At 38.6% G+C, this 17,865-nt stretch overlaps 2 protein-coding genes across 16 annotated transcripts in view; one reads left to right on the top strand and one right to left on the bottom strand.

The window, feature by feature from the left end:
• Nucleotides 1–13,160, bottom strand: part of MTRF1 (mitochondrial translation release factor 1) — a 34,777-nt gene extending 21,617 nt beyond the window's left edge. For 2 of the 10 annotated variants that reach the window (XM_056807192.1, XM_007501517.3), the window contains exons 1-4: nucleotides 8,983–9,065; nucleotides 6,309–6,728; nucleotides 5,577–5,668; nucleotides 3,591–3,672 (exon numbers count right to left, since the gene is read on the bottom strand). In XM_056807192.1, the coding sequence (XP_056663170.1) occupies nucleotides 3,591–3,672; nucleotides 5,577–5,668; nucleotides 6,309–6,720 (586 nt within the window). In that variant the 5' untranslated portion in view covers nucleotides 6,721–6,728; nucleotides 8,983–9,065. Of the gene's footprint in view, nucleotides 1–3,590; nucleotides 3,673–5,576; nucleotides 5,669–6,308; nucleotides 6,729–8,742; nucleotides 8,936–8,982; nucleotides 9,099–9,754; nucleotides 9,861–9,971; nucleotides 10,222–13,034 lie in introns of those variants that run through there. The other 8 variants (XR_008913941.1, XR_471639.3, XM_056807191.1 and 5 more) reach the window with 8 other exon arrangements.
• NAA16 (N-alpha-acetyltransferase 16, NatA auxiliary subunit) overlaps nucleotides 13,097–17,865 on the top strand; it is a 98,473-nt gene continuing 93,704 nt past the window's right edge. For all 6 annotated transcript variants that reach the window (XR_008913940.1, XM_001368643.5, XM_007501522.3 and 3 more), the window contains exon 1: nucleotides 13,097–13,235. Coding sequence is in view for 5 of the 6 variants with exons in the window: in XM_001368643.5 (XP_001368680.3) it covers nucleotides 13,182–13,235 (54 nt within the window). In the remaining variant the exon portion in view is untranslated. The remainder of the gene's footprint in view (nucleotides 13,236–17,865) is intronic.

The following is a 17,865-nucleotide window of genomic DNA, read 5'->3' as shown; positions in this document are numbered from 1 at the left end:
TGCTTCAGGAGGGAGCATGCCTCATTCTTTTCAGGAAAGGGGTAGTAGATTGAGATGTGGAATGAGGCATATGGTCATCAAATATGGTCAATGTGTTGTTAATTCTTCCTTGCAAGGGGAATAATTATTGGGAAGTTTGAAAGCAATATTCCACAAAAAAATCATTAGTACAACTTTTTTTTTAAAGAATAAAAGGGTAATTGATGGGGAAATAGCTGAAAGGGGAGCCCTTAAGATTCCTTTAGCTCCTATAAGTAGTAACGGTAGGTGTGTGTAAGGCAGGAAAACTATATTTTCTCTCCCACTCCCACTGGTAGAGCAAAGCTAGGCAGTGTAAAAATAAAAGGCAGACTGTAAAAATAATAAGTAATGAATCAATTATTTATTATAAACTGATTTGATACTCTGCTTGCTGTGCTTACAAAGTATCTTCAGTTTATTATATCAGTGAAGTGAAGCTCATAAGTGAACTTTTCTTCAGGGCCAGGTGCAAGAATGCTAAGGAGACAAATTCTTGTTATATAAAAATAAACTATTTATTGAAAATATAAGTATAAAAAAAGAATTTCTAACTAAGGGATTCTAACTCCATCCAAATAAAACTCCTTGGTTCCCCAAGTAACTGCTTCTCCTGGTTCCACAGGCTATACTGCTTCTTCCTGATCTGACTAACTCAAATTTTTACTATTCTAAATAAACTAACACTATTATCCTTAATTCTTAACTTCATCTCAGAGTTATAAAAGTAAAAAAGGCTAGATGGTTGAGTCTCAACAAGAACCAAGTTAGGACTCTCAGCCTTAGTGGACTGAGAGTCCAAACCAAAAATCAGGTCTTTCTTTGGTTTTCTCAGAGTTAAAACAATCTATAAAAACAGCAATGGATAGTCACTAGTGTTTCCTAAGTTGGAAAAAGAAAACACTTAGCTCCTTCAGGTCTTTTCCTCCTTTCCTTCTACCTCAGACAGTGAGGGAGAAAAAAATGTTACCTCCTCCCAGAACTCTGAGAGAGAGTTTAACTCTGCTAACTGCCTGAGACCAACTGTCACAGAAAAACTGTTAAGGGGTGAAACTGACACTCTGACTCAGCTCTGTTTGAAACTCCAATTCTTTCTCAAGCAAGCTTCTCTACTTCTTATCTCTAAACTAGTATAACAAGACTTCATTTCTAATATCATCCTTATAGCAGAAATGTCCAGGGAAGAGGGCTGGAAGGGAAGGCTTAAACATATGTTACAGGTGATCAGCTGAGAAATTGCTGCTGAGACCATGCTCTCCTCCCTAGACCAACGCTTTTATTTCCTCCTCTTCCTCCTTGGAAAAAATCCCCATAAATTAGGTCTTTTCTTTTTTTTTAAACTCTTACCTTCTGATTTGATTCTAAGACAGTGGTAAGGGCTAGACAATGGGAATTAAATGGCATGCCCAGGGTCACATAGCTAGGCAGTGACTAAGGTTATATTTTAACCCAGGACCTCCCATCTCTAGGCCTGGCTCTCAATCTACTGAGGCACCCAGCTGCCCCCAATTAGGCCATATTTTTAAGTCAATTCTTTTAAATAAGGATTCAGTTTAAATGTTGGTGTATATTAGATTTGGAGTACTTAAAACATGAATAAATTTATTTTTTTTAAAAATAATTGGAGGGAAAACTTAACGTGCTAAAATGTGTAAGCTTGAAGAAAAATTCAGTCATTGTTACTCAGCACCATGTAAAAGGACAGGATACCCTGACTGGCTGACTGTTTAGTGCTCTGAAGGGCCTCCTAAAGCTGGCATCATGGCCAACTACCACCTCGCTCTTTCTGCCCTCAAATCTGCATTCTCTTCTTAAGATCAAAAACAACTTAGGATGAGATAACAAAATCAGCTATTGTGTTCCCACATTCTCTGTTTATCCCTGATTCAATATAGAAAAATAGTCACCTCCTGATATATATTATATTATGTTAATAATAATATTATAACAGTTAAAAATATTATTTACAGGGACTTTCCCCCTAGACACTCTAAGGAAAGAGTTCTATATGTGCCATTCAGCTTCTTCACTTTCCTAAAATACTGGGGCAGTTTTGTATTTCCCCAGGGCATGACTTCATCTGGCCAATTATGCAGAATTCTACCACAGCCCCTCAAACATCCTTCCCCTACAGTCTTCTTCAGGTCAGCCATATCAACTATCACCAGCTGATTACAGCTGAGCTCCAGTTCCTGAGTATATTCCAATAGAGACCAAGAGAAAGCAGACAGGACCACCCTTCCTTGTTCCCTTCACACCGTTCAAGCCTCCCCTTTATTATAAAACTTCTCTGAAAGCAAAGAGGTCCGATACTGCTATATGTGTATATGCTATATGTGTTATTATTTTTCTTCTGTTCCCTTCAAGGATGCCCTTGGTGTTTGTCTTAACTTGATTTCACCTACATTATTAAAATATTGAAATGTAGGAAGAAATGCCATGTAATTCACATCAGTTTTCACAAGTTATTATCATCTTGATTTGCATCCTTTAGTTTTTAAAAAGCTTTCAAAACATGTATTTGGTTTTTTACAAGTTTACCTTTTGTAAGGATGGAGGGCAGGGAGACTTTGAATTCTGAGATGAGGACTGAAAGAAGTTGAGTGGCAGTTGAGGAGTAAAGACTTCTGGGAAGACAACCAGTTCTGAGGGGAATTCTGAGGAAACTCTGGGACTTCTGACCTGGGATCTGAAGCTTTCAGGACCAGCTTTTTTGAGAAGATCCTGCTTCTGCCTCCAAGCTGATAGCTGACCTGCCTCCAATCATAGATCTACCCCTTCCCTCAACCCGAAGAAAGACATCTCAGACCTCTAAGGGGGGGCTATTGGACTCTCAAAGGAGAATATAGCTCCCCCTGTCCTTCCCTGCCTCCCTGAACTTATTTCTACATATTTCTCTCAAGACAAACTAGTAATTAAATTAACAGAAAGGATTATTTAACTGGGAAGGGATGGAGACATCTATTGGGCATAATTACAGGCCCATCAGATTACGGACCATGTAGGATATTGACAGGGCTATCTGCTCCCTCTCCTCTAGTCCTGCTCACCTAAACCCCAATAATAAACCCCTCTTTAGCAGTCAGATATTTGTATTGGCCTCTCAATAATATTAGGAAGGGTTACTTCAAGAAACTAGGGACAGGTCTCTCAGAGAGCACCTGAGACCATTCTCTCTGTGGTTGGGCCCCTGATTAAGGCCTGCCACTAAATCCTCTTTGAGGAAGAGGCATTGAAACCATCCACAAGTGGGGCTGACTGGGGAGAGTAACATCAAATCCCCATAGCCATTTCCCCAAAAGGGCATTGAGTGATAACTGACAGCCAGTTATCACAGAGAAAAGGGAGGGAGACAGTTGCATCACTCTTACTAGCTGGGGCTCTCTCCATCACACCTGTTCCTGTAACCCTCTCAATACTTTACTGATATATCACCATATTCAGTGAACTAAACTTTTGATTTTAACAAGAAGAAGATCCATTTTTATACTTTCTTCAAAGTCACAATGAAGGCAAAGGAAAGAAAACTATATTCCATACCTGAATTTTCTCCATGAAAAGATTTTACTGACCTCCAGTTGTTCTCCCAGATGTTACTTCTAAAATAACATCACTCTTGTCATCTTTCTCCTTTGGCACTAGAGACTGGAAAAGCTAAAGGGGGGAAGGGGACACACTTTCTCTCATTCACTTTGTAAGAAACTTGCATATGACTAATAGATACTACACAAAAATCTCAAAGCATTTAATAATTAGCAAGGTAACTAAGGTTCATGGTCTCTGAATATGAAATAAACTGTGATCAGGATGATACTAGACATGAAATAGATGGTTATTTCACATTGACAATTAATTCAAGAGATTCTATTTCCTGGCTATCATTATCTTTATTTTCTAAAATGTTGACCATTGGCTCAAAGCACAAAGTCTTCTATTCATTTTCCCTCAGTTTGAGTTATTATAATTATTCCCAGAACACTAGTTTCATTCATACAAAGGAAAAAAAATAAAGCTTTGAAAACCCTTCCTTAGAGGAGATAAAAGCTTTTTTGATATGACCACTTATTCTCTTCCTCTGGGTGAGAGCAGGGACACCAGGTCCTGTCTTGACTTCTTGGCACAGTCTTGTCTGAATAGTCTTTTTAGGGGGCAGCTAGGTGACTCAGTGGAAAGGTGGGGTGCCCTGGGTTCAAATTTGACTTTAGATACTTCCTAGCTATGTCATGATCTTGGGTAAATCACTAAACTCTGACTGCCTGGTCCTTAACAGTTTTCTGCCTTAGATCCAATATACAGTATTAATGGAAGGTAAGAGTTAAAATTTAAAAAGAGACTTTCTGAAATCCACCCTCAGACAAAAAAGGCTCAAACAGAGAATTTCTGAGGCACAATTGGAAATGGAAATTTCTTAATAATAATTAAAAAAATAACCCAGGGAAGAAATGAAAACATTTCACAGCTGCCCAAACACCTTTCCAGATGAAACTAATAGGAGCTACTGAGACTGATGATGATTTTTTTCAGCTGTTTTCTGAGTTATGGCGTTCAAACTGTAAATTATACTGTCTATTAGAAATACTGTTTTGAAAGTCACAAGTTTTAGCACTGTCATGATGTTTTAACCTCATTTTTAAGTCTGTGGTAACAATAAACCCTGCTGCCTCTGCTTTATCTCATCTCTGTACCCATTTCTAGGATTTCTAGTTTGGTCAGAAATAAAAGCAGATTGGTGCCAATAAAACATGTATACTACTGTGGCTTAGCCAAGCCAGCTTTGGATAAAGGAAGGATTCATTATTGGCATATAAACTGATAGAGCTAGAAGGACCTTGGAATTGATCTAGTCTAGTCCTTTCTTGTGTTCTACCTCAGTATCAGGTCCAGACAGAAGGGCAAGAGCTGGGCAATTGGGGTTAAGTGACTTGCCCAGAGTCACAGAGCTAGGAAGTGTCTGAGGTCAAATTTGAGTTCAAGTCTTCCTGAACCTGGCCCTGGTGATCTACTGAATGTGCTACCTAGTTACTCCTCTCTGTAAGACTTAGTGAAGTTGGGGCAGCGAGGTGGCTTAGTGGATAGAGTGCCAGGCCTAGAGATGGGAGATCCTAGATTCAAATCTGGCCCTAAACACTAGCTCTATGATCCTGGACAAGTCATTTAATCATGTTTACTTCCATTTTCTCATATGTAAAATGAGTTGGAAAAGAAAATGGCAACCTACTCCAGCATCTTTACCAAGAAAATCTCGAATAGGATAACAAAAGGGGGTAGTTAGGTGGCTCAGTGAATTGAGAGCCAGGTCTAGGCATAGGAAGTCCTAGATTCAAATCTGGTTTCAAATACTTCCTACCTGTGTGACCCTGGGCAAGTCACTTAAACCCAATTGCTTAGTCCTCACTTCTCTTCTGCCTTAGGAATTTCTATCAATTCTAAGACAGAAGATAGGACTAAGGAAAAAAGAGTTTAATGAAGTAATATCTAGAGAGTAATATGAACTCCAAAGCCAAAAGCTTTCAATAAAAGCAGTGATTTGTGTGATGTCTGTGAAGAGTAGGGATTACCTCTTGGCAGAGCCTGTTAATCTTTTGATCAATCACTTCTCTTTCTTCAAAAGCAAGTTCAAGTAGCTGTTTCTCATCCTGTTCATTCAAACCTAAAAAGCAAAAACAAAAATGATGGTACCTTCTTGGAGAAATTAAGAAGAGCTATTTTTACTTATTAGATGGGTTCAATTTTAGTGACTGTAGAAAGTGATTAAATTCAATAAATATTAAGTGGCTATTATGTGTTAGACCCAAAGTTTTAGGCCAGGGATAAAAAGACAATAAGGAAAATAATCCTGTCCCTCAAGGGGCTTACATTCTACTTCCTGCCACCTCCTGAAAGGAAGAAGGGAGCCTAGTGCTGCAGTAACAAAAGTGGGGCTGACAGAGAATGGGAAATAGTGTAGTGGAAAGCATAAGGCCATTTTGTCTTAGATCTGCCATCAGCATATATATTCCTTCCTTCCAATCTTTCATTGACCCCATTTGGGGTTTTCTTGGAGTTTGTCTTTTCCTTCTTCAGCTCATTTTTACAGATGAGGAAACTGAGGCAAACAGTACTGAGGGTCACACACCTAGTAACTGTCTGAGGCCAGATTTGAACTCTAGGCTATCTCTAAGCCTGGCTTTCTGTCCATTGAGCCAGCTAGCTGTTCCTTACTATAAGTTTTTGCTACTGTTGTATGTCTGTTCTATTATATGCATATATATTTTTATATATTTATTTGCACAAATATATAATCAACTTACTTTTACACATTGATTCTAAATCTTCAATTGCTTTTTCAGACTCTTGAATTTCTTTATAGATGGCAGTAAATTGTGCCAACTCAGCATGTCTTCTGCTCATGGTCCTTCGATCACCATCACTCACAGAGACATGATGCAACAATCTATCTAGCCTCTGATATTCTCCAGTCAGGTCCTCTGCATATTTCTGGAGTCCTTTATGTTTCCATAGCATTCTGGTGTCTTGATGGCAATAGCTCCTTGACCAGTTTCTATGTAATGGAGAATAATAAATATGGTTCCAGTTTGGCTTTAAAATACACTGCTTTGGGTTAAGTCTGATCCTTCTGAATAGATGAGGAAGAAGGTGGTAGAAATTACACTGCTGGTAATAATTAATGGAAAGGTTCCAAACACTCAGGTAACGACTCATTTCAGCATCTGAAATAAAACACAATTGTTGAAACAAAGCCTCTTGCCTCTATTATATTAGCATGAGAATTATAAATCTGGTTGGACTTCAAAAATCTTGTCTAGTCTTCCCACTCATCTAAATCCACTCCACAAAGCCCTAATATTTATCAACTTATAAAATGACCCCTCCATACTTCTTCTAGTAGTAAAATAGGAGTAAAAACCCAACTGAAAGCAATATAATTTTCTACCTGGCCATGTCTCCTAACCAACCTAGAAAAATGTGTAGGGCTTCTGATATAATAATAATAGAGACCATCTACAATAGGGCTTTGAAGTTTACATATAGCGTTTTCCTACAACAACTCTCATTAACCAACTTATGAGCAGGAAAGACTAGCAAACAGCCATTTAAAAAATCACCTCCAAAATCTAACTCTAGATCTTACTGTATTGGTGAACAATTGGAAAGAATATTACATACAGCATAATATAGAAAACAATTATCCAGGCTTGTAGTCATAGAAATGAGTAATAGAAGGAAAATATATTGTGTCTGGAACTCAGAAGTTCATATGTAGATGGAGTTAGCAGATATAATTAGATTTGAATCACAGGAAAAATATAATTAACCAGAAATCAACTCTGTAAGGCTCTGTAATGAATACATTTTATCAGTTCTTATTTATAATACCTTATGGTTACAAAGTAAATAAGATAAATTATTTTTGATAAACTAATTGAACAGATATTTAAACACCATAATAAATTTTTGAGGTAGGTAGAGCTATTAATGTTCCCAATTTTAAAGATAAGGAAACTTCAAAAAAAGCTCAAGGATTGAGAGTCAGGCCTAAAGATGGGGGTCCTAGGTTCAAATCTGGCCTTAGACACTTCCCAGCTGTGTGACCCTGGGCAAGTCACTTAACCCCCATTACCTAGCCCTTACCACTCTTCTGCCTTGGAGCCAATACACAGTATTGATTCCAAGATGGAAGGTAAGGGTTTTAAAAAAAAGGTTTTCTGATTCCAAGACCAGAGTTTGTTTGTTTTTTCCCCATAATATCACTATCTCATTGAATTTCACTTAAAAGGAACCTGTAATCAATGACAGAACAGAGGTAATAAAAAATTGAAAGTAAAACCACTTAAAACCTATAACTTATGTTTTTGGGTTGCTTTACACAGTGGCCTCAAGTACATTTGAATAACACAACTCCAAGGACTCTTGGACAATTGTTGCATAGTTGAAAAAAGGAGGGAACCATATAGTTTAAAAATATATCGTTTCAGGGCTTTAGGAGAGGTTGTAGGACTGGAGATTCCTCAAAGTCATGAACTTCACTGTTGAGAAACATAAGTGAAAATGATTACTCTGAAATCTAAAGCAAGAGTTCTTAACTTTTTCTATACTATGGATCTCTTTGTCAGTCAAGTGAAGCCTATGGACCCTTTCTTAGAATACTGTTTTTATGTGCATATAATAAAATATGCAGGATTTACAAAGGAAATCAGTTATGTTGAAAAAGTTATTATTTTTTTTTAAGTTCAGAGACTCCTAGATTAAGTATCTCTGATTCTTAAGATTACATAGCTTTCATATAACAGGAACAGCGACTACTCAGCCTCAAAGAAATAAGTGAACTGCTTGGGTATTGACAGCCCTCAGACTTGGCATCTCTTCTGACATGCTAAACATAAACCATTTCCAGGGTGCAGGATGAGGGAAGCTTCTTCCTGCAAGAGGCTCATGTGTGATCCAGTTGTCCTTAGGTATAAAAGACATACATTTCTCCCAGGAGGAGAAATCACTCAATATTTCAGGCATCGGCATGATATAACTTTCCTTCTGGAGGCTGTAAAGGTGAATAATAATGCAACCTCTGCAAAGCTTTCCGGGTCTTTCCTAGGAAACTAACACACGAACAAGGGAAATTAAAAACCTGAGTAGCTCAGGAATGTGGAAAGTTCCCAGACTTTTTTAAGTGACTGCTGTCATCGCCATCCCCTCCCTCCCCCCGCCCCCCCATATCTGTCTTACGTTCCTAGCCACGGACAGGTCTCCCTAAGGGTCACTTTCTTTTCCTGAGGAGCCCTCCCAGAGTTCCTGCATTTCTTCTTCAAGGGGCTCCATCTTCACCCGTCCCTGGGCTACTAGGTTAGAAACCTGGGGTCTTTTGGGCAGTTTTTTCCCCAAAAGAGAGCAGAGAGAAAGCAACGAGCCTCAAAAGAATACAAATGACAAGGAAAGAAGAAACACAACTAATATTCGAGACTGTACCTCCGTGTGAGCGCAGCCATTGAAAAGGAAAGCGGAGTGGGGAGATAAACTACACCTCCCAGAATTCCTGCTTCTAAAGCACGAACTACAAATCCCAGCATGCTGTCAGGGGAAGGGGGACTAGGAAGACTGAAATTGATAAGGGATCATTGTCTAAATGGGAAAAAATATCAGTAGTTTTAGAGGAGGTAACTTAAAGTACTTGTATTTATAAGGTACATTCATATTCAGAGTTAGTAAGTATTGTAATGTCAGGAAACAGCGTGTTACTTGGAATATATTGTTGTAATTAACCTTAGTTTTTCCATCTGAGATTTGGCGCGAATAATCTTTACTATCAATATCATAAGGATATCTTTGGTTATATTGAGACATTTAAGGAGAAACAATTAGTTGTGCTTATTTTCTGTGAATGGATAAGAACTGGATCTATGATTGCATAACACAGTGATTAGAAAATGTTAGAAATTTCTCCCATACAGGGTGAATTCCCTCCTCCAATGCAGGGCAGGCATCTTCTCTTCCAGTTAGTCTAGGAGAGTGTATCTTAGTAATTAAGTCCAAATCACTTTTTTTTATGGAAATATCCAAATAATATCTTTTATTGACTTGAATTATCTAGCTAATTGTTTCAGTTCTTTTCATTTTGTGTATGTGGACCTTTGACCTAAGTACTAGAAAGTGAGAAAAATTCAGATGTAGGAGTTTGGAGGAAAGGGTGGAGGGGGATGAGAAAGACAGTATTCTATAGTGCCATTGACTATCAACTCACCTGCCATTTTTTAAATACCGATTAGGTGTAAAGCCTGGTGTTAGGTAGATACTAGGGATACAAAGACAAAAAAAAGTCTCTGCCTTTGAGGACCTCACATTCTATTCTGGAAGACAAAGAGAAAAAGAGGAGTAAAATAATCTGAAGAGACTGACAACCGTAATAGGCTTCTTCTCTCTTTCTCTCTCTCTCTTTTTTTTACCTTTAAAATCCTTACCTTCTGTCTTGGAATCAAGACTACGGATGTATTGGTTCCAAGGCAGAAGAGTAGTAAGGGCTAGGCAATGGGAGTTAAGTGACTTGCCCAAGGCTATACAATACGCTTCTTGAAGAGTTAGCCTTGAAGGAAGCTAAAGCTTTGGAGAGTACAGGTGGAGGTTAGAAGGGAATGCATTCCAGACAAAAAGACCAGTCTGTGAAAAAGAACAGAGGAAGGAAACATTACTAAGAGAAATGATATTTTGATTTCTAGAATTAATTCACCTTAAATTCTCAGAATGTACTCATCTCTACCTCTTTAAATTCCTAGCTTCTTTCAAAGGTCAGTTTATGTGCTATATTTGAACCTAGGCCTTGTGAGCCACCTAGCTGCCCTAAAAACTAATTTTTATCATATTCAGTATCAACACTTCAGGTTTTTTAAGGTCTGATATAACTTACCCTCCCCCAAGTCTAATGTGATTTCTCATTATTCCCTGACCCACAATGTCTGCTGTAGTTCGGCTGATCACACTGGTCTATTAATATTCCCCATTTGTTCATTTTCACCCCTCTGTCTCCTTAGGGTAGAGACAGAGAGAGAAAAGAGAAGTTAATCAACAAATATTTACTGTTTATTTATGTGCCCAGCACAGTGCTAATTGCTGACTTGGATACAATAATCTTGGAAGATATGATTCCAACTCTTAAGTTTACATTCTTGTATAGCTGGAAACACAAGAAGAAACCCAGGATAACAGGATTTTAGAGAATTTTGAGGATGATAAATCCAGAGGTACAATGCCTTTTTAAAAAAAGATTTTATTTTATCAATTTCATGTAATAACAAATTTCCATGTAAGTTTCCCAAAGTTATATGATCCAAACTATCTCCCTTCTTCCCATCCTTCCCTCCTTCTGGATTGTCAAGCAATTCAATCTGGGTTACACATGTATTATCATGCAAAACATATTTCTATATACAATGTCTTTTCTAAGGTTCTAAAGGTAGTAAGTACTTCCCTTACCTGGCACAATTGAACACAGCATATTAGGCAGTCCGTAAATAAGCATTTATTAAGTCTTGACTAAGTGCCAGCCCCTTTTCTACATGGTATTGGAAATACAAAGAAAGAGAAAAACCAGTTTCTGGCAAGGCTCATATTCTAATGAGGGATATAACATGGAAACAATTATGTATTATCTGCAGAGTAGATGGAAGGTAATCTTGGATGAAAGGGAAGATAAGATGAAGAGGATGGCCTGCCTCTCCTGAACAGTATTTGAGCTGAGTCTGGAAGGAAGACTGGGGAAGACAATAAGAGGAAGTGAGGAGGCATCCTAGGCATGAGGGGCAAAGTGAAAAGGCGAAGAGTGGGGAGCAGGAGCTCAAAGTTGGCAAGAAAGCCGGTGCAGCTAGGTCATAAAGTAAGCATATAATTAAATGATAATTTGTTTATTTTTATTTCAAGTACTAGATGGTGCAGTGGATAGAGCACTGGGCTGGAAATGTTCCTGAGTTCAAATCTGGCCTCAAATACTTACAAGCTGTGTGAGCCTGGGCAAGTCTTTTAATCCTGGTTGCTTCCATTTCCTTATCTATAAAATGAGCTGGAGAAGGAAATGGCAAACCATTCCAGTATCTTTGTCAAGAAAATCCAAAATGGGGTCACATAGAAGGGCAGCTAGGTAGCCCAGTAGATTGAGAGCCAGGCCTATAGAAGGCTTCAAATTTGACCTCAGACATTTCCTAGTTGTGTGACCCTGAACATGTCCTTACCTTCTGTTCTATTATCAGTTCAAATACAGAAGAGCAGGAAGGGCTAGACAATGGGAGTTAAGTGACTTGCCCAGAGTCACATAGCTAGGCAGTATCTGAGGCTAGATCTGAACCTGGGTCTTAACTCCAGGCCTGGTACTCTATCTACTTTGCTACCTAGTTGTTCGTCTTAAAAATTATTGAGCTTCCCCCAAAGAGTATCTAAAATAATTGATATCAGATATCATCAGTTTTAGAAATTTTACCTAATAATTTCATATACTTTATATACTTTTAATATATCTGTTATAGTCTGTAAATTTAAAAAATATTAATTCATTAAAAATAAGCCTATTACATGTTAATTATTTGTAAAAATATAAAATTTTGTTTTCAAAAAACAAAAACTAGTGAGAAGAATGGCATTATTTTGCATATTTTTGCAACTATAATGTCTGACAACAGATGGTAGTTAGATCCTCTTTTCTACTTATGCATTCAGTCTGTTGAAATAATCTGTGTACTTTTTATCTGTTTGCTTAGCACATAGCAAGTGCTTAGTAAATGTTTGTTGACTGAATGACTGATTGATATATTGCTTTGGCTGAAGAACCTGAAGACAATCAAGCCTAAAGGAGATGTGTGGTTGGAAAAGAGAATGGTAATGGATTATATTATCTGGATATTGTTGGCCTATATTTCCTGTATATTTAACTATATGTTATTTACACATTCAATAATATTGTCTTTTTAGGTGCTTAATAAGTGTTTGTTGATTGAATTTTTTAAAAAAGATATTTTGTTTTCCCAACATAGGTAGTAACAATTTTCCACATATGTTTTCTGAAAGTTATAAGATCAAAATTGTTTCCCTTGCCCTCCCCGAGATGGTCTGCAATTTGATCTGGGTTATGTACGTATTATCATGCAAAACATTATTTCCAAACAATTCTGTCTTAATATTGTTATGAAACAAGTTTGGACCTTGGTCAGTACTTTACAGAAACACCGAAACCCCCGAGATAAGTCGGGATCTTATTCTTAAGAAGTTCAAACATGGTGAGAGAACTGGCCTCCTGCTCCAGAGCTCCCTCTACCGGTCTTCTTTCACCGCCCCGTCCCCTGTCCCTTAGCCCAAGGATCCACGCGCAGGCGCACTCTGCCATCTTTGCCGGTCGCTGAGCCTCCGCCTCCGCCTCTGCCCCGCCCCCGCCCAATGTAAGGGGAGCCGGCCCGCCAGAGTTCTCCAACCCCACCGCCCTTCCTCCCCTTCCCTCCCTTCTCTTCTCCACGCCTCAGCCCTCCCGTCCCCACGGCCTTGACCTTGGTGCAGCGTCCAAGCAGGGGCCAGATGAACTGACCCCGCGAGCGGGAGTCCGAGGAAAGGCCCCTTCGCTGTGGCAGCCGCCCCGTGCCCAAGCCCCGCGAAGCCGGAGCCCTGGGGTCTCGCCCCCGCCCTGAGGCTCCGCCATGCCGTCTGTACAGCTGCCGCCTAAGGAGAGTAACCTCTTCAAACGGATCCTGGTGAGTGGCCGGGAGCCGCCCGCCCGCCGCTCCTGCCGCCCCGGTGCGCTGTGCACGGCCCCGGGGCGGCGGGCCAGGCCTCGCCTCAGCTTCTTTCTTTGTCCCCAGGGCCCTCCACGGGCGCGGGGCCTCCCTCCTCCCTGGCCCGGCCCGGTCACGGGGCCCCGCCAGCCGCAGGCTCCCCCTCCGCAGCCCAGGGAGCATCTTCCAACTTATTCGACGCACTTCCTCATTGGATTTCGCCGGGATCCTCCCGCCTTCGGGACTTGGGTCCCGCACTCTTTAGCACGGATGATGCAGCACTTATCAGTCCCAAGTGACCCGCTCCCATCCCCCTAGGAAACACGCCCCAAGAGCATTACCAGAAAAAGAGCCTTGGGGCTACCTCCCTTGGAAGAGAGCTCTCCTTTTAACAACTTGTTCGGAAAAGTGATTTTCCGTGAACTCCGTTCGAGGTGTACGCACTCCTCTTTTCTTAGCATTATCCTTTGAGGAGGCGCTGAGTGCTTCCCAGATCCGCTGAGGCTGCAGGCATGTGCGGGCTCTGGGGGCATTCCAGTATTGGGGCCCGAGGGCTCAAGCTGGGGTGGGGAAATCATCCTGGTAGTGATTGATAACAGCTATTGCTGTGACAGGAAGGGAGTGGGCTAGCCTTCCGCACATTTTCTAGTCATGTTACTGCAATGGGAGTCAAGCCTACAGTCTGATACTAGTTTTCTCACTTTTAAGACTCTTTAAGTCGCACATTTAGAACTACTAGCCCTAAAATTTTGATGAGTGTTGAGTGAGTTGATAGGTCTATTTACTTTTTATACTGCCTAATACCAGCCTTTCCGTTTTAAAGCTATGCACAGTCTGACTAGGTTCCACCACTTCTTCGCTATAAATAAAGTACTAATTTTAGAGCCGTTAGAAGAATGAATCACAGGCAGACAAAAATTTAGAGTTGTTGCTCCAAGTTTTAAATGAGGGTGGCCTTCACACTTTGTTTTCCAGAATGTTAAAAAGTATATATAATTTAACTCTTAAAGTATCACCCATTAAGCAACATTTCTCAGAATAGCCATCAATTAAGAGAGAAGGTTACTCTATAAGGTAAAAGACATTTAAAAATCTATAATAAGAGCATTATGGATCACTTTGAGGAAGAATAGTTTTATTTGGTGAAATGAGACAATATGTTCATTTTAGTGTCATTCCATTTCAGAGAATAGAGTTGGGTAAACTACATTTTTTTCTTTTTTCTCTTTTGACCTGAAAACATTAAAGTTGTTCTGTGAAATACTATTTAAGGTGTTTATTTAATTTTCGATCATTTGGTGAAATGCTTTAAAAATGACTAAAAGTTTTCCTTCTGTTGTTTTTCTGGACAGAGAAAATTGGTATAATCAGATATAGACATATAGGTATTTTATATAAGAAATGAATACCCCCAACTCAATTTTACTTTTTGTCTTATTGAGGGGATTAAAAATTTAGTCTTAAAAATGCATACCAGAGAATCCAGAATGCTATAAAAGTTCCTACCAATCTAAAAAGGCTTAGGTTATATATATATATATAATTTATTTGGTATGAGGACAAGCCTACTAATTTCATAAAGGGTTGACCTACCCATCTGACATTTTTAGGTGGCTTCTGAGGTTTCTTCCAATTCTATATCTATGATTCTGTGACCATGGAAACTCATGAAGTCTGCACTAAAGCGTAAAGGCATTTTCCTGAGATGAGTGTCTGTTCATCCTTGGTACTTCATTTTTGTACATAATTCTTTGCATATTGACCTTGTGAGCTTCTCAAAGGTCAGGTCTATTTTTGCCTTTCTTTGTACCTTCCGTGCCTGGCACATAGTGCTTAAAATATTTAATAATAATACTATAGTTTAAACTACTTAATAGTAGGTGTTTGTCAACTTGATTTTGCACCTGTGTTTTTGAAGAAGTAACCACCCTGAAGTCATGAATTTGAAGTTTTGAAATTCAATCTTATGGTTTTCTTTTATCCCCAGGTTGATTTTGGGAAATATTTATTGTTCCCTTCTCAGAATACTTGTCATTGGGAAACAGTATTGGTTGATACAGAAGAGATAAGTAATCAGTTAATATTCATTAATTGCCTTCTATAAATACCCCCATTCTAAAGGGATACCAAGACAAAATACCTATGAAGTAGCCTATGACCTCAAGGAATTTACATTTTAATGTAGCAACATGTACGTACATTTTTGTTATTCAGTCATGTCTATCTTTTCCTGATCCTGTTTTCTTGGCAAAGATACTGGAATGGTTTACCATTTCCTTCTCCTTGCCATTTTACAGATGAGGAAATTGAGGCAAACAGGGTTAAGTGCCTTGTCCAGGGTCACCTAGCTAGTAAGTATATGAGACCAGATTTGAATTCAGGAAAAGGAGTCCTCTTGACTTCAGACCTGCATTCTAGCCACTTCAATATATAGCTGCCAATGATGATAAATAGGTGTACACAAAATAGGTACAAGATAATTTGAGGATGGGAAGAGAAGAGGGAGACTTCACAGAGAGGGTGATACCGGACCAACTAGGGATTCTAATTGGAATGAGCAAAAATTATATTCCAGGCAAGCCTGGAAAGAACCAGTGTAAAGCATGGAGATGGTAGATAGAAGACAGAATATCGGAAATTGCAAGATGACTAGGAACATAAAGAGAAGTGATTGTGATAAGGTTGGAAAGTTTAGGTGGGAGCAGGATATGTATGACTTAAAATGCCAAACAGTTTTTGAGCTTTATATTTGATTCTACAGGGGGGTAAGGTGCCACTTACCCTTTGAGTAGGGGAGCGACGTAATCAGAGCTCTTATTTAGAAAATTGCCCTAACTCTGTGGAAGGTAGATGGGAATGGAAAGAGACTTGAGGCAGAGAGGCGTGTAAGGAGGCTGTTCCAGTGTTTCAACCAAGAGATATGAAGGCTTCAGCTGGAGGTTTGGTTATATGAGGTAGGGAATTGATACCAGGAAAGATGTAGAGGGAAAAGTACAAGATTTGGAAACACTTAGGACCTGTGGAATGATCAGATTAACCTTATTTTAATAAGAATTCACCATTTACAATGTGTAGGTTGTACTACATACTACAAAAAGACCCAGTTTTAAGTAGCTTACATTTAATTGTCTGTTGAATGCATTAGACTTAGAATACTTTGTATTTTAAAAAGTATTTTATGATAGCATTGTGGACAAGATAAGAGAGTTGGGAGGATGGGATGATGGCTTAGGTAGGTGTATTTGAAAGTGAAAGACTAGATCCAAAGAGTAATGAATAATTGATTTATATTCTACACAAAGGAAGATTCTAGTAGAGTACCTCAGGCATCTGATCTTGGTCCTGTTCTGTCCATTCTTTTTATTAGTGTTGTGGATGAAGGTATAGAAGTCAAGCTTATTAAATTTGTGATGCAAATCAATTCAACAAATATTCATTGAATGCTTACCTTATGCCAAGCCCAGTGCCCAAGCACTGAATATGAAGAAAGGCAAAAACAAAAAGCAAAACAGTCCTTACTTTCAAAGGAACAAAATGCAAACAGAGTTGGAAGGACCAACTCATCAGATGTCAAAAATGAGGTTTTAAAGTGCTAAGAACAGTGCTGTGGATACAAGCTTAAAGAATGAAGCAAAACCTACTTGAAATGAACTTATGTTTGGGGGAGTCAATATGCACTTATAGCTTGATTGATACTATTTTTCACTTTGGTTTAGTTGGGTTTTTATTTTGGAGATTTGGTCTTATATGAAATTCACTTACAAAAATGAATAATATGGAAATATGTTTTGCATTATATGTATAACCCAGATCAAATTCCTTACCATCTCCTGGAAGAGGGAGAGAAGAAAGGAAGGAAGATAATTTGGAACATATAACTTCAGAAAACTTATGGGGAAAATTGTTATGTGTAATTGGTAAAATAAAATAAAAAACAAAAAAACAAATTGTTGCATATTCCTGTAATAGAATATTGTAGTGCCATTAAATATAATTTGAAACATACAAAAATATGAAGAGACATGAAGTGATGCAAAGTGTGATAGACTGAGGCATAATTGTATGCAAGTTGACTATAACAAAATAAATAAAATAAAAAGTTAGTATAACTTTAGACCATCCCGGAAAAAATGCCTATTTTGCTTCCTTGTTACTTATTAATTCATTTGGTTTTACCTTGTAAAATGCTGTTGGTTTTATTTAAGATTTTGTGCTTTGTTTTGAAATTTTACTTGATTGTTTTGTTGGTGGTTATTAAATTTTTAGTAAAATTTTAAAAGTACATGAAGCATAAATATAAAATTAGCAAATGGAAATGAGTATGTACAAAATAGTTAAATTCAAGGTTGTTTGGGAGAAGGATGAGCACTAGAAATTGGGATTCAGAAAGACTTTATGCAGAAGACTGTGTCTCAGCTGCATCTTAGAGAATGAGAAAGTCTCTACGAGGCTTAAGGAGGGAGGAAAATGCATCTTATTTGGGCTGGCTATTACAAAAGGCCCAGAGATAGGAATTGGAGTGTGTCAGAAAGAGAAAGACAGCTTGGCTTCATTACAGAGCGTGGGAGAAGGAATACTGTCCATTAGGACAGGAAAGATAGATTGGGCA

This window comes from Monodelphis domestica, chromosome 8 (genome assembly GCF_027887165.1).
Source record: "Monodelphis domestica isolate mMonDom1 chromosome 8, mMonDom1.pri, whole genome shotgun sequence".
In the NCBI taxonomy this organism is placed as follows: Eukaryota; Metazoa; Chordata; class Mammalia; order Didelphimorphia; family Didelphidae; genus Monodelphis; species Monodelphis domestica.
This window is presented reverse-complemented; position numbering and strand designations above follow the sequence as displayed.